This window comes from Sus scrofa, chromosome 12 (assembly GCF_054392235.1).
Source record: "Sus scrofa isolate SSC_HxYL_T2T_F1_AM1 chromosome 12, Sscrofa_HxYL_maternal_Yorkshire_Landrace_v2.0, whole genome shotgun sequence".
Classification (NCBI taxonomy): Eukaryota; Metazoa; Chordata; class Mammalia; order Artiodactyla; family Suidae; genus Sus; species Sus scrofa.
The window spans coordinates 64613035-64638046 of NC_139394.1; the positions used below are offsets into that span (position 1 = coordinate 64613035).

The 25012-nt window shown below is 52.8% G+C and overlaps 1 protein-coding gene and 1 long non-coding RNA gene across 4 annotated transcripts in view; one reads left to right on the forward strand and one right to left on the reverse strand.

Moving 5' to 3' along the window:
- LOC102164805 (uncharacterized) overlaps positions 1–20123 on the forward strand; it is a 30686-nt gene extending 10563 nt beyond the window's left edge. The window contains exons 5-14 of one of the 3 annotated variants that reach the window (XR_014822072.1): positions 8469–8809; positions 9486–9678; positions 10157–10275; positions 10704–10842; positions 12209–12320; positions 13315–13399; positions 14427–14637; positions 15265–15530; positions 15721–16273; positions 18420–20123. This is a non-coding gene — a long non-coding RNA (uncharacterized LOC102164805). Of the gene's footprint in view, positions 1–8468; positions 8864–9485; positions 9679–10156; positions 10276–10703; positions 10843–12208; positions 12332–13314; positions 13400–14426; positions 14638–15264; positions 15531–15720; positions 16274–18419 lie in introns of those variants that run through there. The other 2 variants (XR_014822074.1, XR_014822073.1) reach the window with 2 other exon arrangements.
- PIGL (phosphatidylinositol glycan anchor biosynthesis class L) overlaps positions 1–25012 on the reverse strand; it is a 39558-nt gene that overhangs the window by 12422 nt on the left and 2124 nt on the right. The window contains exon 2 of the mRNA XM_003132024.5: positions 16691–16790. Coding sequence (XP_003132072.1) covers positions 16691–16790 — 100 coding nt within the window. The remainder of the gene's footprint in view (positions 1–16690; positions 16791–25012) is intronic.

A 25012-nucleotide genomic window follows, 5' to 3' on the forward strand; every position in this document is an offset into this window, starting at 1 on the left:
ACTCATTGGAGAAATGCCAATCAAAACCACAATGAGGTGCCACCTTACACCAGCCAGAACGGCCATCATCCCAAAGTCTACAAACCATCAGTGCTGGAGAGGGTGTGGAGAAAAAGGAACCCTAGTACACTGTTGGTGGGATTGTCAATTGGTGCAACCACTGTGGAAAGCAGTATGGCGATTCCTCAGAAAACTAAACATAGAACTCCCATTTGATCCAGCAATCCCACTCCTGGGCATCTATCCAGAGAAAACCACGACTCGCAAAGACACATGTACTCCGATGTTCATTGCAGCACTGTTTACAACAGCCAAGACATGGAAACAACCTAAATGTCCATCGACAGAGGAGTGGATCAAGAAGAGGTGGTACATACACACAATGGAATATTGCTCAGCCATTAAAAGGAACGAAATATCGGCATTTTTAGCAACATGGATGGACCTAGAAATTATCAAGCTAAGTGAAGTCAGTCAGACAGTGAGACACCAACATCAAATGCTTTCACTGACGTGGAATATGAAAAAAGGGCAGAATGAAGTTCTTTGCAGAAGAGATACTGGCTCACAGACTTTGAAAAACTCATGGTTTCCAAAGGAGACAGTTCGGGCGGTGGGGGGATGCCCTGGGGTTGTGGGATGGAAATCCTATAAAGTTGGATTATAATGATCATTGTACAACTATAAATGCAATAAATTCATTAAGTAATTTAAGAAAAAAAGGAACGCCTGGAACGGCCTCCCCACCCAAGGCAACTGTGAACTGAGCGGTGGCTTGCGTCACTGACGGCCGGGTGTCCTGCGCTGCTCGTCACTCTCCCGGGATCCAGATCGGCCGGGCCTGCAGGGGTGGTGATGAAGTCATGGAGAGGCTCTAGAAATGTCCTTTGGTCATTAGCAAGCTCCTCAGCTTCTACTGCAATTGCAGTAAAAGAGTACGGAAACCCCTCAGATGCGACGTGTCTGGGTAACTCCACTAAGATGGGCAGCTGAGAAACTCTGGCTGAGACAGAAGACTACGGTGGGCTGAAAAGTTTCTGGGCAGGTTTTGCCCAAGCAAAGCAGGGACAGCAAAGCAGGCCCTTTGCTGATGGGCCCCCTTTCAGGAGCACTCCTCTGCAGTTTGGACATGCCCAAAGGGAAGCTCTGACATTCCTGGCCAGTCACACCTTGAACCCAGACTTTCTAATTAGGAGACCCAGGTCCCTGCGCCCCTCATTCTGCATCTCAGGTCAGTCAGGTGAGGTTTCCTGATGAGAAGCCTGCAGCGGACGGCTGAGAATGGGGGCGGCACTTGCAGGGTCACAGAGGAGGCCTGGAGACTGTCCAGAACCTCCGACAGGCCTGCGAAAGGCTGTCTGAAGGAAGCAGGCCTCTTACAAAGCAGGGGATGCAAGCGGTCTCCGACGCCCAGACACAGGCAAACGAACGAACAAACACAAGTGCACGCGGAAGGGGTCCGGCTCCAGACCCGGCGAGTTTAAACAGCCGCATCTCTGTGCGAAGGTGGTTGGCCTCTGGGGATTATCTGTGCCCTTTGACCTTATCCTTCTGGAAAGTTGCTCTGAGGAAACAGGGACGCCTTAAAGTCAGAGTCAGCTCAGGTGGAGACTTGGCTTTCTCTGCACTTGCGGGGGAAGGGGCTCCACCATCTGTCCTCCTGCCGCCAGGGAGCAGTTGCTCTGACTTCGTGGACTGTGGCCAAGAAAATGCTCAGGACGCCCCGGAGTTTGGGGGTCTGTTCAAGGGAAAAGCAAAGAGAGCATCCCTACACCCAAGGAAGGCAATGCTGACGCGCAGCCGGAGGAAGGACCCCGAGTTCCTAAGGGTGACTTTGCCCGGCCTTCCCGGCCAATGATGGGAACTAGATTTAGAGGAGCTGACTTTTGAAAACGAGGCCGGTCTGCGCGAAAACGTCTGGCTAAAGGGCCCTGGGTTGTCAGGTCCCCAGGGATCCGGGCCTGGGCTCCCCGCAGGCCGAGTCAGGACCACGGCCCGCGGGGTGTGAGCGGAAGAGGGGGGGCGGGCGGGGGGAGCCGCACGGGAGGCGACCCCGAGGTGGGGGCGCCGGCGGCACGGAGAGCATCTTAGAATCTTGCGGCCGGAGAAAGAGGGAGGTACTTAGCGCTCGGGTTCGCTCCTCCAGGACTTCAGGGGCCCGGCCTGCCGGCCTCCGTGGCTGGGGAGGGCGGACGCTGCAGTCCTGTCCCCCGGCCCCCGCCCCGTGCAGGGAGCGAGCGCGGCGCTGATGCGCAGGGACACTGAGTGCTTTCCTGCTGGCGGAGCCGCCTGGGTCTCTGCCCCACACACCTGCCGGGGGGCTCACCCCGGCCCCCCACGCCCCTCCATCGCCTCCGGGGCGACGGCCGGGGCCGGCTTCTCCCGCTGCCCCGCACCCGCCCCCTGGGCGCCCGCAGCCCTTATTTGGTGTCGCGGCTGGTGCACCGCCGCCTCTCCAGCGCGTTCCTAAGCCCCGGCCGCCTTTGTCCTCCAAGGCGGGCAGAGGTCGGGGACCTGGGAGGCCGGGCCGCGCCGCGCCAGTGACAGCCTAAGAGGAAAAGAGGAGCAGAAGGAAGAGGGCCGCCAAAGAGTCACATAAAAACCGGTGTCCGGCTGATGAGGGCCCCTCCGCACTGAGACCCAGGGCGCAGGGAACTTGGTCCGCAGGGGCGCCCCGCCCTGACCACAGAGTGGATTTTCCCTTCTCAGTGGGCAAAAGCGATTTGCAAACCAGGAGTGTGAGCTGTCACCCTGCCGTACTGCGTGTAGGTCGCCCTTCTTTTTTTTTTTTTTTTTTTTTTTTTTTTGGTCTTTTTGCCATTTCTTGGGCCGATCCCGAGGGATATGGAGGTTCCCAGGCTAGGGGTCTAATCGGAGCTGTTGCCACCGGCCTACGCCAGAGCCACAGCAACTCGGGATCCAAGCCACGTCTGTGACCCACACCACAGCTCACGGCAACACCGGATCCTCAACCCACTGAGCAAGGGCAGGGACCGAACCCGCAACCTCATGGCTCCCAGTCGGATTCGTTAACCACTGCGCCACAACAGGAACTCCTAGCTCGCCCTTCTTAGACGAGTTTTACACGAGTACAAAGTGTGCGAAGCTCGCAACATCCTTGGGAGGAATCGTTCTCCCAAATCGGCAGTTTACTGCTTTGGGTGGCAGCTGAAAACCGGAACCTGCTGTTTGAACTCACTTCAGCGGTGAGGGGGCCCAGGCCTGGGTCCCGACCCCTCCTTCCCTGTGCCCACCCCGACAGACAAGGGCTCCCCCAAGCAGAGGCTGTGTGATGTTACCTAGACCCCAAGCAAAAGCAGAGGCCTAACCTTTTGACCGGGCTCCCCATCTTCCGGTGCCTGCAACTTCTCCCTCATTCCTTTTTGAGAAAAGAGCCAAATTTAGGGTTGCCTCAGCCAAGGGGTTCCGCCCAGATTTTGGCACCTGAAACACCTTCACATGCCAAGAAACGCGAGCACACAACCCGTCAGAGGCCGGGGCCTGGCGTCCCTCTGAGCCCCGACCGCCCAGTGAGAGCCCTGGCAGGGGTGGGAGAAGGGGCTGGCGCAGGCACCCGCAGAAGGTCAGGGCGGAGAAGGGGCTGGCGCCGTGGGAGGTGAAAGTGGGCGGAAGGATCAGATCGGTGCTCAGATAACGAAATCCAGGACGAAAAGGCCGTGGAAGAAAGAGGCAGACACGCCGCTCTGGGGATCGGACAGGAGACGGAAGGTTGTACAGTGCGGATGGAAACCAGTTCGCTGGCGGCAGAGGCGTCTCTGCTGATCAGGCTGAACAGAAAGAGGAAGACCGCGGAGCAGAGGTCCGGGGGGTGAGACCAGGGCCGTGGCCGAGGGCACCTTTCACAGGGGTGTGGCAGACCCAGTCGGCTTTGGGCGACCAGCCTGGGGACATGAGGGCTAAGCTGGGGGAGGGGGGCGCAGAGATGAGGCCTCGGCAGGGGTCCAGAGGACGTGGCCCTGGGGACCGCGGACCCGAGGCACCGAGAGCGCTCACTGAAGAAGGCTCCGGTGGATCTAGCAGCTCAGGGCGGTACCCGCGCGGGGGGGAAAGGCCGAGGGCTCCACTTTCGGGAACAGTGGTTTCCTTTACACAGGCTGGCAGTGAGACTGGCGCTACCCAGTTAGGCAAAGCTCAGCCAATGGGGCTTTTTTTTTTTTTTTCTTTCTTTTTTTCGGTTTTGGTCCCGGCATGCAGCGGCTAGAGGTGGGATCTCAGTTCCCAGAGCAGGGATTTGAATCTGGGCCGCGGCAGTGAAAGTGCCGAATCCTAACCACTAGCCCACCGGGGAATACCAGGGAATGGTGCTTACTTTTTTGGGTTTAAGATCATCAAAATTGAAATAGCACGTTCAAAAAGAATTCTCAGGAAGAAGGTGCAGCCACTGGATTAACGGTCTGGGGATTGCCTGAGAGGAGCGAGAGCCAGAAGCATAGCGGGATGGGGCGGGACGGGGCTGGTGGAGGAAAGGCAGAGGGCCCAGCAGCTCAGGGCTTGAGGAAGCACAGGCCGCCGGATGTCACCCTTGAGGGACCATCGGTGGCCCTGGAAGCAGCAGGGCAGGACAGGCAGGAGGGACAGCAGGACGAGGTCAGTGGGAGGGGAGAAGTTTGGGAGGAAGTGAGAGGCGAGAGGCCACCGGACCAGGACCCAGGTCGTGGGGAAGGTCTGTCTTGCCCGGAGGCTGCGTGGGGATGAAGCAGAGGGGCAGAGCTGGCAGAGGGCCACGGAGGGCAGGGCAGGAGCTCATGGCTGTGGGGGAGGCACCTGCTAGCAGAGGGTGGCGGGCTCGCCCGGTTAACGCCGGTCATCGGGTCGCCGTGAGGATGAGCCGAGAGGATGCTTGACAGACACTGAGGACAGAGCCAGGCCCACGGTCTGTGAAGGCGATTCCCCGCTGAGGAAGGAAATGGGCAGCGGGGCCGAGGCCGCAAGGCAGAGCCGCCAGCAGCAGGCAGTCCCGTGTGACCCGAAGGGGCCTTAACCCAGGAAGATGTTGGTGGGAACATCTCTCCAGAAGCCCAGGTAGGAGACGAGGGCCTGGGTGCAGGTGCTGGGGGTCCCGAGATGGAGAGAAACCGAGACACAGCAGGAGGCTGAGCAGAAGCAGGGGAGGAAGCAGTGGGGACCCGGGTCCCCTCCGTGGGGGATGGAGCTGAGGCCGCCTGGAAGAGGTGGGGTGGCTGCGAGGGAGGCTGAGGGGAGCGGCTGGACTTGCTTGTCCGATGGCTCTGGATGGACACAGACGTGGACTGGGAACCTTAGCGCCAAGGGCGAGGCTGGGTGCTGGTCACGAGCACAGTGTGCTCGGGGCCCGACCGTGTCTAAGGCAGCCGTGTCCTGCAGGCCTTGCAGGTTTGCGGTGAGGCACGGAGCCCCCTCCACCCAGGCCCCACGAAGAACGCCAGCAGCTCTGAGAGGGCATGCGAGTCCAGGGGCTGGCCAGGGGCAGCTAAGTGTCAGGAGTGACCTGCACGGGGGGGTCCCAGCGTCTCCCACAGAGAGGCCGGGAGGCGAACTCTGGGGTAGGACTTCGATCAGTGGACTCCAGTGGGACGCGAGGGGATCCCTACTCTCCGTCAGCAGCTTCCATATTTGTCCCTAACTCGGTAATAGCTCAGTAAGAACTTTAGTAGAATCAGTGACTCAAAGTGTTTACAGAGGAGTTCTCGCTGTGGCTCAGCGGAAATGAACCTGATGAGTATCCATGAGGTTGCAGGTTCAATCTCTGGCCTCATTCGGTGGGTTAAGGATCCGGCCTTGCTGTGAGCTGTGGTTTAGGTCGTAGACACGGCTCGGACCCTACGTGGCTGTGGCTGTGGTGTAGGCCGGCGGCTGTAGCTCCGATTGGACCCCTAGGCTGGGAACCTCCATATGCCGCGGGAGTGGCCCAAGAAGTGGCAAAAAAAAAAAACAAAAAAATAAAAAATTAAATAAAAGAGTGGCCGTGGAAAGACTACCTTCCTGCCAGATGGGACTGTGGATTTGTTACCCAGAGAATGCAGGGGTTGGAAGGGATTGGAGTCGTCATCTAACCTGTGCTCTTAGCCTTAGCGAGAGTCGCTCTGGGCCGTTTTCGGGGAATCAGCACCGCCTTGGAGGGTTTGGGAGGTGAAACGGCTCTGTTTGCAGCCATTTAGGTTGTCTGTGTATAGGTATTTAGGCTACATAGAAATAGAGGTTTTCCACAGTGGTATCAGCCACCTGATGAAATAAGGGCCAGACCCATCGTCGTTTCTAAGTCAGGATCTCGCTGTGTGTCTGCTCCAACTAGGGCTTTTCCAAAGTTGTGAAGACGTAGGGACTATTCCAGTGCCCTCCTGCTCCGAGTCCCTGGGAATCTGGGCACGGAGGCATCTGGGCCAGGGCACCCTCAGCCCAGAACAAGGGAGGCCTCTGAGAGGACCTCAAGGCTGAGGGGGTCTGGGGTATGTGACATGTCCCAGGAAGACCCTCTCTGCTGGTGCTCAGATGGCTTCTAAACGGCAAATGCTTCTTGAAAGGGAGTCTACACTGGTCCACGAGTTAGTGCTGGTCCACGGGTCAGCCCCATCTTAGCAGCGCCTCATGGATCAGTGATTCTGGATGACCACTGATCAATGGATTCTGATGGAACCCAAGGGGATTCTTCCTCCAGGTCAACAGGATTCCCAGTTGTCGCTAACTCTGTAACAGGTGAATAAGCCCTCCCTCTGTCCCCTCCCTCCATTCTCAGATCAGACTCAGAACTTCTGAGGCTGAGTGTGCAAAGGTTTCATTGCTCTGGTGCACCTGTGGTTTGTTCACTTCTTATCACACAGAGGCTGCCACAACAGGCACCACCAGCTGTGTACAGAGCGCCAGCTCTTTCTTCTGCACTAGAGCAAGGCCTTATTTCCCTCTTGTGGAAAATTCTATCAGGAACCCCTTTTTTCTTCTTCTCCTTTGGACCAGTCTTGTAAAAAATTCACCCGTATCAGCATCCACATCCTTCTAAAATTAGTATTTCTTAGACACAAGCAAAGAACTAAGTCTTAAATCCTGCAGCAAAAAGTATACACATCTGCCAGGCTAGGAACTTAAAAGGAAAATACTCCAGAAAGAATCCAGACCACTTCACTATCCTCCCCAGTTGGGTTCATTCTCTTTGGCGCGGGTACTTGAGAATGTAGGCAAGGCGCCCGTGCCGTGCGGCCAGGAGACCGTCTTCGTTATTGGGAATGTTGCTTCTGGCTTAGGTGGCAACACACGTTCTCAGGGATGGGGTGAATTTATTCATTAGCCACCTCTACTTCCCCGCCTCTGAAACATAAAATAAGCTGATACTCTTTCATAGCAAAAAAAAACCAAAAAAAAAAAAAAAAAAAAAAACAAAACCCAAAGAAACAACAACTTAGACTTTTCTTAGGCAAGGTCTACTCCTAGAATGAACATCTAAAACAAGTCAAAATCTATCTTGTAAAGACCTGATTTCAAAATCAACTGTTGTTCTGCAGCAGGGTCTTTCATCTGAGGTCCTGCGTGTCTGTAGCCAAAGTCTCGGGGCTCCAGCACTTCTTAGAAAAAGATGTTTTTACTGAGATAACAATCTGAAAAAGCTGTGGTTATTTCGTTGATAAGAAAGCGGATGTGTTCATGTGACTTCAGCACTTGTGTTTATGGGTGTGAGACCACATGTGTTCACAAAGAGCTGAAGCTGGTTTTTTTAAAAGACTCGATGGTATATGAGAGCTATACGTGAACAGAAAATTAAGTTAGAAGGAGAAAAAGATCCCTACCTCCCCCGAGATGGGCACACCCCGCTGCACAGCACTGTGGGGGAACCAGCCCTCGGGCTCTAGGCACTCAAGGCTAACCCCGCCGTGCCAGCCCCCTGCTCCGCCGTCTTCTGGGACCCTGAGCCCCTCTGCGCGGGGTCACCGGGAACCCAGGCGCCACGGCTCAGTGGGACACATGCCCGGAGCAGGTAGGGCCTGGACTGAAGGCATGTTTTCGGTGGGCGCGGTGAGGTCACATGTTAAAACGGAGGGCCTTGTCCTAGCTTGCCATCACGGATGCCGGCTGTGGTCTAGCTCCAAACAAGGTCATCTCAGAGTCACCACCGGCCACCTGCCCGACTCAAGCCACCCTGGCAGCCAGACGCTTGCTGCAGCGTCTCACCCACTAGATCGGGCCTGGAAACAGACCCGGGTCCAGTTCCAGGGCGGTGGTCACTGGTGCCTTTAAGCTCCTCACCTCCCTCGGCCACACCTGCCGATGGGACAGCCTGGGGGGGGGGGGTGCAGCGGGGGCTGAGCTCAGGTCTGATGTGTACCACGCATCCAAAACCCTCTGTCGGGAAGCGCAGAGAAATGAAAGGCAAAGGTGAGGAGGACGGAAAGGTTAGATCTGGGTCCAGGCCCTGTGAGTCTCTGATCCACGCAGAAGGCACGGTCCCGTGATGCCAGCAAGCCTCCCCTTACGCCCCACAGAGCGGCCCTCACACGACAGAATCAGCGGCCGGTGACAACAGCTGCAAGGAGAGGCGTCCTGCCCCCGCCTCTGTCCCCACCACGCCCGCTCCCTCCTGCTGTGTCTGACCTTGGTCAGACTCGACCCCTGACAGTGTCTTCCTGCAACCTGCTTCTCCATCTGCGACGGGCCCCTTGGGGACACGTCAGAGGACACCTTCCCTGCCCCGCAAGCGCCAGGGTCACCGCCGGAGCCCTTCGCCTGTCTCCCCGCTGGGCCCCCGGACCCACCTGGCCCAGGAAGCCTGCTTGCGGCTCTGACGCCCCTGCCCCCGGCACGTTTCTGACGGCTCACTTTAGCGGTAGGAGAAGCGGGAAATTCAGGCCTTGGAAAAATACTTCTTTCCCTTTTGCAGGTAGTGGCATTTTTGGTGTCAAGTCGGTCTGACGGGCGGGGGAGGGAGACGAGTCGTAACAGAGGCGCCGCGTCCACACCTGGCTCCCAGCTCTGACAGCGGGGGGCGGGGGGGGGGCTGCTGCTGGTCCCTGGGGAGGGGGGCACCCTGGAACTGCCTCCCTCTCCGTCTCCTCCCCCCTCGCTGCATTTCTCTCACCTGATGATGCCAGCAGGTCCCTGTCCCCCAACTGTGCTCCCCCAGGGTAGTCCCAGAGCTCTCTCGTGGCACATCACATCAAGCTTTCCCTATTTTTTTTTTTTTTTTTTTTTTTTGCTTTTTAGGGCAGCACCCATGGCATATGGAGGTTCCCAGGCTAGGGGTCTGATCGGAGCTACAGCCACCAGCCTATACCACAGCCACAGCAACGCCAGATCCGAGCCACCTCTGCAACCTACAGCACAGCTCATGGCAACGCCGGATCCTTAACCCACTGAGTGAGGCCAGGGATCGAACATGCGTCCTCCTAGTTCCTAGGCGAGTTCCTTAACCAATGAGCCACGACGGGAACTCCAAGCTTTTCATGGTTTTAAGAAACTTGGAGACCCCTTAACCTCTGCCCAATGCATGTTCTATGTTCTAGAGTGTGAGCCTGGGGGCAGGGACTGGCTTTGCACTCTGCGTTCCTCCGGCATCTGAGATCCAGCAGGTGCGCCGCGTGTGAAGATAAAACGAGTGAACATGTTTCAAAGATCAGTAAAGAAACACGGAGGCCCAAGTGCTCTCAGGCTGTTCCCTCATGAGCCTGGACGGCGCCCGGGGCTTTGGGGACCATGGTGGGGACATGCGCCAGCATGGGGAAGGGAGGCTTAGGGGGCGTGCAGGTGCTGTGGACAGAGCTCGGGCCCATACCTGCGGCTGGCATGTGAAGGCGACGGCACAGGGTGGCCGGGAAGGAAGGAGGCAGGGGACAGCTGGGGCTGAGAACTGTCACGGACGCCAATGTAGTTTCCCGAGGTGGTGGTGGTGGGGTCAGCCTTCACCAGGGCTGCCGGGAGGCTGGTAAGACTGGGCTGAAAAGGGCCTACTGATGGCACAATGAGGACGTTAGGGTGACTGTGACAAAGAAGGGTTTCGGGGGCGGAGGCGTGAGTGCCGTGGGCCAGACCTCACCGCGTCGGGGAGGGTAAGAGGTGAGGCCGGAGTGGTGAGTACGGACGATCCTTGACTCAGAGCAAGAGAGAGGGGCAGGGACAGATGCGCGCCAGTCGAGCGGAGGGCTTCTTGTTTGAATGATGAGGGAATCTTGAACAGACAGATCCGGGAAGCTGCCACAACCATGAAATAACACACGGAAGCCAAGGAAAATTTCTCCCGAAGCTCATTACGGCTGCAGCGAGGCACGTGGCCAAGGCGCGGTTATGGGCAAGGCTGTAAGTAACAGGTGGCCAGGTGTCTCCGAGCAGCTGGTTCTAGGAAACAGGGAGTGGGTAGCCATCCCCTCTACATTCTGGGAGCTTATTTCCTAGGTGAGGCCACCCAGGGAGCAGCAATTGATACTCACGGCCTGTTTCGGGCTCAGGATAAAAAGCCAGGGGACGAGCAGGCACAGGTGGGGACGTGGCGAGGCCCACCTTCAGAAATGAGATCAGAGGAATGGCATCTGGGGTTAGGGCTGCCAAGGCTGGATGCCAGCTAAAACCTGCCTTTCAGATAAACCGTGCCTCCTTTTCAAAATATAATTATGTCCCGTGGGATATACTTAGATTTTACCAAAAATGACCGTTTGTCTAAAACAGATGCCACTGGGCCTCTTGTAGTTTCTTTGGCAGCCCTGTTTCAGGTACCTGTCTTTTTGCAGGACGGTCCTGTGTTTACTGCATCACAGGACATTGGCTCTGAGGACAGACCTCGGCGATGCTCTAACTCAGCATCCTTATTTTATCTCAAGGAAGAACACGGGGCGAGCGCAGATCTGCCTGCCTGCTGTCACCTCGCTGGTAAGGAGGGGGCGGGGGGCCCAGACCCCACAGTCCCCAGGTGGGGGGTGTCACGGAGGAGACGTTGCCAGTTCTGCTTGGGAGGCGAGCCCCAGGGACGTCATGAAATTCTCTCAGAGGTCTTATCGTCACTTCATTTTGCCGTAAAGAGGGACGCACTGTCTGTTCGGTGATGTCGCTCAGCGCGCTTAAGGCGGGCGTGCTCGGCGCACTGAGCGGGCCCGTTTAGCATCCCAGTCACAGAGGGGCTGAGAGGTGACAGTTTGCTGGCCCCGAGTCCAGGGAGAGGCCGTGTCTGCGCAAGTTCCTGCGGGTAACGGCTCGCGCATTTGTGCGTAGGTGACTCATCACATCTGGTAAAAAATAGGCCCCGTACATTCATCTCAGCTCCCATCGCGTCATTTGAAACTACCTGGGGGATCACAGAGGACCAGTCCAGGAAACCAGCCGCATGATGAGAACCCAGGCCAGGCACGGAGGCCAGGGTGGGGGTCAGATACGTGGAAGTGGGAAGCTGAGCGTGACGGCCAGGCTGGCGTCAGGCTATAACCTGAAACGCTCAGGTCAGGCCTGAGCACCTGGGCCCAGCCGTCTAACTCCATAGGGGCTCAGGTTAGGAAGTCGGCCTTGGTTGGATACCTGACCGAGGTAGCGACTCATTCTTTCAAACAAACCCTTGGCTTCCCGTCTCCGCAGAGGCTGAGGGGCCAGACAGCAAGCTGCGAGCTTTGGCCACAGCCCGGTCTCAGCCCCCCGGGTCCACCCTCTGGCTGGGCCCCTGGGGCCCCAGGGAGCACGGATGCTCCATGTTTCTGGCTCTGGGGGTGCCTCTGGCCCTGACTTCTGCTCCTGGACAATGCGGTCCAGCCCACCCGCAGGCTGAGGGGTTAAAAACGCCCACCTTGTCACCTGACGAGCCCAGGACAGCGCCCCTGTGCACACTGTGGGTGGTGTCACAGGAGTAATGACAGACCTGGTTCTCCCTGGGCTCAGCGAGGACCCACGGACGTGTGTCCCTGCCGTACCCTGGCCTCCGAAAAACTGTGGTTTCCAAAGCCAAGGAAGACGCTGGATGGGCCGGTGACAAGGAGGAAGCGACGGCAGATTAAGAGTGAGCCCGCAGCCCGGCTTTGTGAAAGATGCAGATCTTCAGCCGCCTCTGTGGGGCAGAAGGAAGCAGAGGTGGGGGCGGGGGGAGCGGCCTCTGAGGACCCAGAACCAAGTGTCCTGTGACAGGGGACAGGACAGAGCTGAGGCTGTGCTGTCTGTTGGGGGGGTGGGGGGGGGACTTTGTTTGACACACGGAGGTTTCCTCCAGGAGCTCCCGGGACTGGCGATTCCAGTCTTGTCCTCATCCCCCTCACAGGCCGTCCTGCTCCGCCTCCCCGGCCCCGGGCTGGCTCCCAGGCCTGTGCTCCAGGCAGGAAGACCAGCTAAGCCTCCTCTGTCCCCGCATCCCTGCGTTAACAAGCACACAGGTAATTCTGCGGCGCCAGGCCCACGGAGTCCCTCCCCTGCCTGAAACGCCACTGCGGTGGGTCTGTTTGGACCCAGAGCCAGGGCCGTGGAGCTGGGAGCACAGGCCAAAGCCGAGGGCGAGGCCGCGGGGCCCTGCTGTGCTTTGGGCCCGTTATTTGGCGTGTGGGTTTCCTCGTCTGTCAAAGCGGAGGAGTAGCAGTGACGACGTCGCGGGACTGAGAAGCGAAGCAGTTAATTAACGCAAAGCAGGGAGAAAAGTGTCGGGCAGAATGAGGACAATCCTCTGTCTGTGGTGTCTTTGCGACCTCTTTCAAGGAGCAGGCCCCCCTCCCTGGTCCCACTCTGCTTCTGCACTGACTCATGGGACCTAGAGACCCAGCCTCCCTTCAGCTCCCGCATCTGCCTTTGAAGTGGCCGTGCTGCAGTTTTCTGTGTTGACAGGGGAGCCAGCTTCTGTGTCCGCCGGGTCCGCCTCGGTCCCCTCCCCTGGTTCCTCCTCTAGGAAACGGCCCTGCCCTGCTCGCCCTTTGGGAGGACGCGAGCCCTGCCTGGCTCCTGCCAGCGGGGACTGGGACTGGTGCCTCGGCCCAGTCACCCTGCATCTGGAGGAGCGGCCTGCGGGAAGCTTGGCTTTCAGGTCTCGCGGTGAGAGGCTGCCTGGTCAGGCCCGCTTTGGCTGTGTGCGCGTGGCCTTTGGAGGGCTGGGTGAGGGAACGCTCTTACTGGGTTTCATTACCATCATGTCCCCGGCAGTCCCCGACTCTGCCTTGTGGCTTCTCTTTCACTGTAAGATGGGCACGCATTTGCTGGAAAACACGAGGATGCCCAGGAGCTGCTAGCAAGCCAGGCTCACTCGTGTTTCCTGGCGGGAGCTGGGTTCCGTTTCCTCGTTCAGCTAAAATTAGTCGGCCGTCGCTTTGGGCTTGTTGATGCCAGAGTGATATGAAGACAAGCCCCGGGAGAGGCGAGGTTTTCATGATGCTGAACCCCCAGGACGGTGGAGCAAATCTACAGAATGGCAAAGAGATGAAGGCGAAAATCCTTCTACCAAAAGTTCTCACTCAGGACGTCCCATAAGGTAAAAAAATAACCAGTAAGTCAGGGATCCAGACTGTTCCGTGCAATTAAGAACGTGAAAACCGTTTCACTGAAGTCTCAGAAATAGGTTTGCTCATCACCATTTCTGGGTAAACACAGACAGTGGGGCAAGGGGGCTGGGGCTTAGGTATCTTTCAGGTTGTCTGAGTCGACACCTGTACGTGGTGTCGCTTGTGGTATAAGCGAGTCATCCATTTATTCAACGTGAAACGAGCAGCTACGGTATGTCAGGGGTTAGGATGGAGGTTGGGGCTTCAGGAATAAAAGATACAGAGGGGCTTACTGTGCAGAGTGAAAGATGGTGTGTACGCTAGGATATGATGGGACAACGAGCTTGTCACCAAAGGTGTTCCCCCCCCCCCCCGCCCCGATCTGGGCAAGTTCATAGAACTTGGGTGGTAAGGAACCAGGTAAAGGTACCAAAAATCCACTGGGTTGTCACACTGCTGAGGCCAGGCCTTCTCTTTTCCCTCCTTAAGGGGTCAGGGGAGGGGTTTAGTGGGGGAGCCCCTCTGGCTCCATGTCTCCCTGAAATCCAGCCGTGCAGTTCAGATCAGTGGGAGAAAGCGCTGACCGTGCACCACGCCTACCAAGGGTCGCCTTAAACACACGCCCGACGCCCGCACACAGTGGCAGAGCGGCGACCTGCTTCCCTGCAGAAAGCCAGGCATTCGGGAGTCACTTGCCTGCCCAGTGCCGATGGCCGCATAGTAACATGTGACCTCCGAGGAGGCTCTTAAGCGTCCCTTTCTTCATGTGAAATGAAAAAAGGATGATAAAACCTGTCCTTTGCTGGAGAACCAAATGAGACGATGGTTGTGAACCTGGGTCTCAGGCACCGAGGCGACAATAAGCAGAGTGACCAGGCGGTGAGCCGGACGACCTCGGCGAGACGCTCAGCCTCTCACGAGGCCTCGGCTTCGGGTCTCACGTGGGGACAGTGGGTTCTTTTGAAGGTGAACGCAGACCATGGACTGTAATGAGTTAGGACATGCTTTTGCCTTCAGATTCCGGGCAGAGGTCCTCCACACAGCGTTCCCCTCTCTCCCTCGTCTGCGTGCAGCCCTGGGACGCGTCTCAGTGACCCCAAGCGAGACGCCAAAGCTCTGCTTAGGAAACGAGAGGCTGGATGACCAAAAGTCCCCTGCTGCTGGGGGCCGAATCGGGTCCTCCCTGCATGCACCTGCTGAGGCCCTGATCCCCAGCCTTTGGAGATGGGTGTGTAGGAGGCGACTCAAGTTAAGCGAGGTCGCAGTGTGGGACCCTAACCCTGCACGACTGGTGGCCATGTGAGAGGAAGAGGGAAACTTCTTTTGCATCCACGTGGGGGTGTGCGGTGAGAAGACGGCCACTGCGCCAGGAAGCAGACCCTTCCAGAAATCAACCCTGCCAGACCTTGACCTGGTACCTCCAGTCCCCAGAGCTGTGAGAAAACACACATTTCTGTGTGTAAGCCCCTGGTCTAGGTTTGCTAGGGCAGCCTGAGCCAACTAAGCCACCTGGTTTCCTTGAATCTTCAAAGCAGCGTCCTTGAAAGTATTTATTTTATTTTTTAGTCTTTTCTAGGGCGGCACCTGCGGCATATGGAGGTTCCCAGGCTAGGGGTCGAATCGGAGCTGTGGACGCCGGCCTAGGCCAGAGCCACAGCAACGCAGGGTCCAAGCTGCAGCCACATCTGCAACCTACACCACAGCTCATGGCAACGCTCGATCTTAACCCACTGAGCGAGGCCAGGGATCGAACCTGAAACCTCATGGTTCCTAGTTGGATTTGTTAACCACTGAGCCATGACGGGAACTCCTGAAAGTATTTATTTTTAACAAGTTTACTGCTCTTCTGCTGTAGCACTATACGAGCAGAGGATGTTGCTGAAGCTGCAGGATCTTCAGGGGATTTAAAAATTGTAATAAATGAAGTCAGAATCTCACTTTCTTATCAAAAGGACACATGAGTCACCATGAAGAGGCTCAGCGGCCAAAGAGGAGACAGTTGGAGCATCTAAGAACAGAATGACTTAAACTGAAAAACCGAACACATGACCACCTAAGTTCCTGAGGCAATAAGGCAGGGCCCTCCCCACCCAAGAGCCAGCCCGTGCCTCAGCACCGCAGGTACGCAGGGGAGCAGCTCCTCGCGCGGAAAAGGGCGGCGAGAGGGAAAGAGTGCAGCACTCAGCCTCTCTCTGGGGTCAAACTGTACCTCAGGGTAACTAAACAGCCCCGGTGGATACAGTTCTGCTTTCCAGAAGAATCGCAGCTAGTACATCTAGAACGCGTAAGACAGAAAGTCACCATTTTGCAGCTGCCAGTAAATTAATGACGCAAGCGACCAAGAAAACACCACTTGAAAGGCTGATGTCTGGCCTTTACAAGGAAAAGAGCATCCACTGCCATGCGAGGTCACTGATCAACTGCAGAATCACCCAAAGTGGGACAATACGTGTCTCCTGAAATGATGGCAGAAAGTACACAGGCCAGCCTCTGGCCTGGAACGTTAGGGCCGATTTCCAGTTTGCGAGAAATGTGAGGGACAGAGAACAACTCGGTGCCACGACGGGACAGACATCCTCCACGACCTCGGACTCCGATTTCTCAACCGTCAGTAATGTCTCGGGGGGAGGAGGGGACCGCAATTAAGTGCAGAGTCTATCAACCGACCGGCTGTAAAGTGTGAATTAGATCCTGATCTGAACAAACGAGCTGTAAAAAGATATTTTTGAGCTACGTGGAGAAAATTTTACCATGGACGGGGTGTTGGAGGAACCGAGGAACTGCCGTTGCTGTCAGTTTTGTCAGATGGGGTGATGATACATGAAAAAAATGTCCACCTCCTTAAGGGGTGTACACCTAAGGAGGTAGGCACAGCATCACCTGGTGGGTGGGTTTTTAAAAAAATAACACGCACACACAAGACGGCATCTGGGGAACACAGGAAACACGTGTAGCAAAGGCTTGGTAATTACCAGTCCTCAGGTAAGAGGCCCGAGGGGGTTCACAATACTGGTCTTTGTATTTCTGAAATTTTTTACAGGGAAATTTTTTTTAAAGATTTAAGAGAAGTAGCTGTCTTAAGACGCCCAATCTGAACAGCAGTTGAAAAAACTCACTTGCATCACACTGTCATTTAAAAACAAATGTGAAACTATTTCCAGTAGACTTCTCAAATGAGATGTCCTTATCTACCCACATGAGGGGTTTTTTGGGCATCTTTTGAGAGTCCCACTGCATGTCTACTGCCAATGAACTTCTGCGTTGTGAAAAGAGAAATTTACCTGTTGTCAATGATTGTTACGCTGGAGGATGGGATCCCCAACACGTCACAGCTCTGCAGGAGTTCTTTCTTACGAATCTCCCCTTGATTGTAGTAATCTCCTGAGGATGACAAACAGACGGGGGTACATTTCTTTAAGTGGAGATCCGCTGGTTCGCTCATTCTTTTAATTCTTATTTTGTCTTTCCAGGGCCACGCCCATGGCATATGGAGGTTCCCGGGCTAGGGGTCGGATCGGAGCTATAGCTGCCGGCCTACACCACAGCCACAGCCATGTGGGATCCAAGCCGAGTCTGCCACCTACACCGAAGCTCACGGCAACGCCAGATCCTTCACCCACTGAGCGAGGCTAGGGATCGAACCTGCGTCCTCATGGATGCTAGTCAGATTCGTTTCCGCTGAGCCGCGATGGGAACTCCTGGTTCACTCATTCCTATCTTGTTCCCTAAAGGATTTAAGTTGCCTAAAAATGTTGTGGTTATGATAAATGGTTGAAGAAAATGCAACACTAAGTTGCATCAGACGCTCCTGGAGACACACCGTCTTTGTTGTCACCATGGAATTCCTCCCCTTCTTTCTTATCCACGTGTCTGTCTGTCTGCCTTTCAGTCACATGCTAGAGGCTTTGAGCTCGGGCTTGGGGGTTAAGCAGATTTAGGCCTGACCCTTCAATAACCTCTCAGAACAGGTGGGTTTCTGGACACAGTATTAGTTTAGGCTCCTTTAAATTGATAGTCCTCAAGTATCTGATAAACACTTGTTTAAAGAAGACACTGCTGGAGTTCCCTTGTGGCGCAGTAGGTTAAGGATCCCATGCTGTCACTGCAGGGGCTCAGGGTTGCTGCTGTGGTGTGGGTTTGGTCCCTTGCCTGGGAACTCCCACATGCTGCAGGTGTGGCCAAAAATAAGTAAATAGAGAAAGAAGAGGGTGCTACTCCTAAAAATATTATTCAATATTAAAAAATAATAACAGTACTTTTTAATATAATGATATTTTATAAATAATACTCATAATATTATTTAATAATAATAAATCATATAATATAATATAATAAATAACAATATTTTAATATATTTTATAAATAACACTCATACCATTATTTAATAATATCAATATATTATTATAAATTATAAAATAATATAAATTATATTACCAATATATTAACATAAATATCACAATGTTGCAAATATTATTTATAATATTTATAATAGAGTCATATTTCTAAATAAAATTATTTTATAATACTCTTTTCTAAATAATATAATGTAATAGTATTTCAGTATTGTAAGAAAATATCCTCCTTGGGAGAGTTTAGAAACCAGCTGTCCCGGATGCCCTGGGGATCCTGCCCACAGCGCACTCCACGCGGCTTCCGAGGATAGTTCTGCCGAGTGCCACTCCTCTGTATCCTTACAAATACTGTATACAGTGGTGTTTTGGTGTCATTTAAATAGCACGTGAGAGCAACTGTGTAGCTCCTGCGCCCTCTAATTCACCGCCAGAGGGAACCGCGTGTGTGCTTCGTGCCCGCTGCTTAACCCTCCCGAGCCAGTCTCTCCACCGTAAAGCAGGGATAATGGCAGTCTCCTGAGGCTTGTCTTTTTTAATTTATTTATTTTTTTTGTTGACGTAAAGTTGACTTAGAATGTTGTGCCCATTTCTGCTGTACAGTAAAGTGACCCAGTCGTAGGTCTGGATACATTCCTTTTCTTGTATTCTCTTCCATCAGGGTCTATCCCCGAGACTGGATTGAGCTCCCCGTGCTGCACAGGAGGCTCACTGCTTATCCATTCTAAGTGGAATCGTCGGCAGCTACGAACCCCACACGCTCCCTCCATCCCACTCCCTCCCACCTCCTGAGGGTCTCATGACGATACATGCCACTCGCGTGTTCGGTGCTCCGTGTGAATTTTCTCTCTCGCTGACGGCTCTGGCTTTGCTTTCCCCTCCTCCCCTTCCTTGCCTCCTGAACCATAATCCATTCTCTTCGTCCGGATCGAGGCCATTCCCTCTGGGGAGCCTTCTGCTATTTTCCCTGGCGAGTAATCATTTCCAGGCTCCTGCTGAGGAGCATGGACTTTTCTCTGTGATCTGATTATTCATTCCTAGATGTCATTGACCTCGAAAGTCACGGTCTCATTCAGCATTGAATCACCCTGTGTCAGCACATGGCAGGCGCTCATGAGGCCCTAAGCAGACAGTGGCTTTGCTTCCTGTTCCAGAAAACTCAGAGAGAACGCCCAAGCGAAACCTTTCGACTTTGGCAGGGGTTACTTGAGGGCTAGTTTTGAACTGTTTGAACCCAGATAGGAGACACTCATTATGTTGTAACCAACAGAAGGACCCCAGATAACAGCTTAATTTTATGCTGCCCTCGTTGCAATTTTTGAACTTATTTTTTTTTAGGGCTGCGTCTGCAGCATATGGAAATTCCCAGGCTAGGGGGTCGAATCAGAGCTGCAGCTGCCACAGCAATGCCAGATCTGAGCTGCATCTGCAACCTACCATGCAGGTCATGGTAACCCTGGATCCTTAACCCACTAAGTGAGGCCAGGGATCAAACCCTTGTCTTCATGGATACTAGTTGGGTTCGTTACCTCTGAGCCACGATGGGAATTCCGAGTTCCTTTTTTTTAAAAAGTCTGATACAAATTGTCATCCATTTGGTGATGGCCATTATATCATAGCTTCCTCTCAAATAGACACACGTTTGCCCTGCAGTTCTGTCTTAAGGTCGCTTATGTCTATGGCAGGTGAAGAGTCTCAGGTACACCTGTGATGCGATTTCTAACCTCAGAGGTCGGGCTCTGACTGAGAGGGTGAGAAGCTGTGTAGCAGGGAGGCCAGTGCATTCATGGAGCTGGTGGCATTGCTTTATTGTTTGGGTTTGCTTTTTTTTTTTTAAGGGCCACACTTGTGGCACATGGAGGTTCCCAGGCTAGGGGTCCAGTCGGAGCTACAGCTGCTGGCTACAGCCACAGCCATGCCAGATCTGAGCCGCATCTGTGACCTATACCACAGCTCATGGCAACACTGGATCCTTAACCCACTGAGTGAGGCCAGGGATCGAACCCACAACCTCGTGGTTCCTCGTCGGATTCGTTTCTGCTGCACCTCGATGGGAACTCTCTGCTTTGGGTTTGAATTGAGGAACTTAGAACAAGTGAGGGAGATGAAATCAGAGATCATTTTAAACCTTTTCACCAAGTTCAGTGAACAAGTGGGCACTTCAGTGGAGGAAGCTCCTGACCGACACTTTGGAGGAGAATGTTCCCAGTGCATCTGGGCTGCACAGGACCTTCTGCTGGGCTGGAGAAAAGGCTTTGGAACTTCTTGTTTGTCTGCTCTGTCCTTCATAAATGTCAGCTTTTGTTACTGTTTCATAATGTATGCATTAATTCCATTGATATAAATAAATATACATATAATTGGAGTATATGCTCAAAAGCTTTTACCAATAAGAATATGTGACCAAAAAAAGTTTGCAGGTCATTATTCCAGGAGGCAGGAAGTACATGGGGTGAATGTAGATTGATGTAAACAGAAGCACGCCGTGCGTGTGCACATAAGCTTATGGATAATTGTCTGCCTAGGGAAGTCTTCCAGTCTGTGATACCTCATACTTAGTAATCACTAGCAAACATAATGACACTTAATAGAAATTAAAGTCACTTTGTAATGACCCACATTTATACACCACAGTGTATAAAGGTAGACATTTGTTTTACCTTAAAAGATTATTCTGGATAGGTAAAAGAGTTACATGGTTAAAAACCAAAAGAAACAGAGCAGCTGGAGTTCCCGTCGTGGCGCAGTGGTTAACGCATGCGACTAGGAACCATGAGGTTGCAGGTTTGATCCCTGGCTTTGCTCAGTGGGTTAAGGATCCGGCGTTGCTGTGAGCTGTGGTGTAGGTTGCAGACGTGGCTCGGATCCCGCGTTGCTGTGGCTCTGGCGTAGGCCGGCGGCTACAGCTCTGATTGGACCCCTAGCCTGGGAACCTCCATAGGCCGCGGGAGCAGCCCTAGAGAAGGCAAAAAGACAAAAACAAACAAACAAAAAAAGAAACAGAGCCACATATGCATTTTAAAAAGCCCCTCTCGGAGTTCCTGTTGTGGCTCAGCAGGTTACAAACCCAGCTAGGATCCATGAGGATGCAGGGTGAATCCTTGGCCTCGCTCAATAGGTTAAGGATCCAGTGTTGCCATGAGCTGCAGTGTGGCCAGCTTGGATCTGGTGTTGCTGTGGCTGTGGTGTAGGCCAGCAGCTGCAGCTACCACGTTGACCCTTAGCCTGGAAACATCCCTAAAAAGCAACCAAACCAAACCAAAGCCCCCCTTGCGCTCGCTGGCACTGTGCTGCTGGCGTATGTGCAGCACACCCAGACTTGAGTGCTGTGTTATCTCGTTGCTCCCCAGAGGGATGCATGCTAATCTTGACTTTGACAAACAGAAACACGCTGTTTCACTGGCTTCTCTGATCTGTGCCTTACAGATGGTCCTTCCCAAGGGGAAACGAACGGGGAGGTGCCTCCTGACCACCACCGCGCACTGCAGCAGAAGGGACGGGAGGCACGCGCTGGTGAGGGCCGTGTCCCACCCCTGCAGCCGGTAGGCAGGGCAGGCCCTGTGGACACCTGCCTCTGGTTGGCTGGGTACTCCCAGTCTGTGTCTGTCAGAGTCGTCCTGCAGCTCTTTCTTTCCTTCTCACACCCTCATCTTTCCTCCCCCTTGTTTACAGGCCATCTGGGCCAGTGTGCAGTTCCTCTCTGCATGGCCTCTGTCCTAATGTTCTTTAGCATTTCCTTGTTTTTTTTTGCTTTTTAGGGCCGCACCCACGGCACATGGAGGTTCCCAGGCCAGGGGTCTAATCAGAGCTGCAGCTGCCAGCCTACACCAGAGCCACAGCAATACCAGATCTGAGCCGTGTCTGCGACCTACACCACAGCTCACGGCAATGCCGGATTCTTAACCCACTGAGTGAGGTCACAGATCGAACCCGAAACCTCATGGTTCCTACTTGGATTTGTTTCCGCTGCACCACGACGGAACTCTCATTAGCATTTCTTTTATGCTTTCTCAGAGTTTAAGCAAGTCCTTTATTTTTATAACAGTTAAAAAATTCGACCTCATTATGTAAATAAAAAGCTCTGGAAAGCATGTAACATTCTGCAGTTAAATAAATACTCAGCAAGATGTGAACATTTTTATAAACACTTACATGCTATGTTAGGTTCAAACTGGGGGTGTGTGGAAGAGGCTCCCTGGCATATACATCCTAAGCTGAATTACATAAAAAAAGGTAGGTAAGTACATACTTAGAGATACATAAGATTCTTTTAATCACTTAACCTGCTAGTTAACCTGTCAGTGCCAACATTTATCAACAGGCGTTTGTTTCCAGTTAGTCATTGGAAGCCTGTGTGTTCTTTAGTTGGCTTGATCACATGGAAATCCTATCAGCCCAAACCCTAGGGGAAGGCGCCTGAGTGTGTGCGCGTGTGCGTGTGCGCGCAGCGGGGAAGGATGATGCCCTCCGATGTCCACCTTGAGAGATGGAACCAGCAAGAGGACAGGGACCCAGCAGACTGGCTTTATGAGGAGCCTCGAGCTGAAACAAAGACTGTAAAGCCTGTCCCGCCCTGTAGGTGGGGCTGGGGATCTAGACCCACTCGCCCGTGCGGGTCCTTGAATACCCGGGCTCTCCCAGACCCTGCCAAGGGAGCGTGGCTGCGCCGGGCACCAGAGGGGCTCTGGGAAGGACACAGGTTCGAGGAGGAGCAGGGACATGGCCGGGGTTGGTGGCGAATTGGGGGGTTGCCCTCCATGTGCAGGCCATTCATAAATACTTTAGTTCTCTGACTTCCTTGTCCAGGTTTCAGTATTTGTGATATACTTTATAGCTGTCTGTATCTATTTATTTATTTATTGTTTTTTTTTTTTTTTTTACAAAATAGGGCCGGAGATGTAACCTTTGGGTCTTGTTCTTTAGTTTCTATAACTCTCTTCATGTTTTAAAATATTACTAATTTATCCCATTCTCTCTCTCTCTTTTTTCTTTTGGCTATACCTGCAGCATGTGGAAGTCCCTGGACCAGGGATCAAACCTGTGCTACAGCAGCGACCCAAGCCACTGCAGTGACAATGCTGAATCCTTAACCTGCTGTGCCATGAGACAACTGCTATTCCATTTCTAAGAGAAGGTAGTTAATACTTAAGATCACATATTTTTAGAAATCCCAAATATACTGAATTTGTATATTTAATAACACCTATCATACAATTGCTGAGAGTATTAAATGAGCCACTAGTAACAAAATATACTTTCTTCTGCCTCTCCCTACCCCTAAAACTGGAGATGTAGTTAGAATGAATTATTCAAATGAGTCTAAGGCTTACTTAAGCTGTTACTATTGCCCTGAACGACTTGGCCCATCTCCTGTATACCTAAGTCCCATTTTTATTTTTTTATTTTTATTTTTAGTCTTCTTAGGGCCGCACCCGCGGCATATGGAGGTTCCCAGGCTAGGGGTCGAATCAGAGCTGTAGCTGCCAGCCTACACCAGAGCCATAGCAACGCAGGATCTGAGCTGCGTCTGCGACCTACACCTCAACTCAGAGCAACGCTGGATCCTTAACCCACTGAGCGAGAGGCCAGGGATCAAACCCTCAACCTTATGGTTCCTGGTCGGATTCATTCCCGCTGTGCCACAACGGGAACTCCTAAGTCCCATTTTTAAAGACCAGCTCAAAAGAAAACCTTTGAGAAGTTTCGTTAATCCAGCCCCTGCAAAGAGCGCTCGTGCTTTTCCCCATTTCACGTCCACAGTGTTTCCATGTCACACAATTCGTTGTCATTACGTTACATCACACGTTATTAGTTTCCTGCTTTTCATGTCAGAATTCGTTATGAAGGTGGGTAATGTTTAATCCATTCAATTTTTAATGAGTTGGGATTGTAAAAAGTAATTTAAAACATTACAAGAGAAAACAATTTGAATGGGAAGTTCCATTCAGGGGAGAGGATAAAAGACAGCAAGGACAGTGCGTTTTAGCATGTGTTAAGGAACATGATCTTATATATTTTTTTGCTTTTTAGGGCCCCACCTCTGCCCTTGGAAGTTCCCAGGCTAGGGGTGGAACTGGAGCTGCAGCTGCTGGCCTACATCACAGCTCACGGCAACACAGGATCCTTAACCCACGGGGTCGAACCGAGTCTCCATGGATAGCAGTCAGGTTCATTACTGCTGAGCCACAGTGGGAACTCCTGGCCTTATTATTATTATTTTTTTGAAATAATAATATTATCACACCCATGGCATATGGAGGTTCCCAGGCTAGGGGTCAAATTGGAGCTGTAGCTGCCGGCCTACACCACAGCCATAGCTACACCAGATCCGAGCCTTGTCTGTGACCTACACCACAAATCACAGCAATGCCAGATCCTTAACCCACCAATCGAGGCCAGGGATGGAACCTGCGTCCTCATGGATACTACTCAGATTTGTTTCCACTGAGCGATGTCAGGAACTCCTTATCTATTTTAATTTGAAAAAAGTTTTTGATTTTTGGTCCTCACCTCTTAAAAAATAAGGAGAAATGTATTAAAGAATCCACTGTACCTATAGTACTTTGTAAATAAAATCCAGGCATCTCAAAACTAATGTTGCTTATAATTTGATTCCCATAGTTGAGGTATAAAACATAAGTAAAATTAAAAGCTAACAAAAAAATGAGGCCATTACTTGCATCTATTTACAATTAATATCCTGAACTGCACAAAGTGAGAGGAAAAGTGTTCAAAGCAGAATTCTCAATATACACAGAAAACAGTTTAATCTTCCTGGCAACCAGAGATTTTGGTGAAAAATGTTAATCAAATCAAGAAATAAACATATAGAGGTTTAGGATAAACTGGGGAGGAAAAAACTCCTAAATCTATATACCATAAGGATGACTAAACTAAGATTTATTTCTGTGAAATCACCTAAAAGGCTATACAGTTCTTACCAACGTGGGTAAAGGTTTAAATTATAAATTCCACAAAGCCATAGTCTTTTCCTAGCTTGTTTTCACGGTTTTATACCTAGGGCGGAGAGTAAGTCCTGGAAACCTTTTTATTATTACTACTATTTTTTTCTTTTTTATTCGCCCCATGGCATATGGAGTTCTAGGGGTCAGGGAGCAGATCCAAGCTGCACACTGCTGACCTTAAGCTGAAGCAACCTGGGATCCTTAGCCCAGTGTGCTGCCTGGGGATCAAACCTGTGTCCCCGTGCTCCCAAGATGCCGTGGATCCCACTGCGCCACATTGGGAACTCCA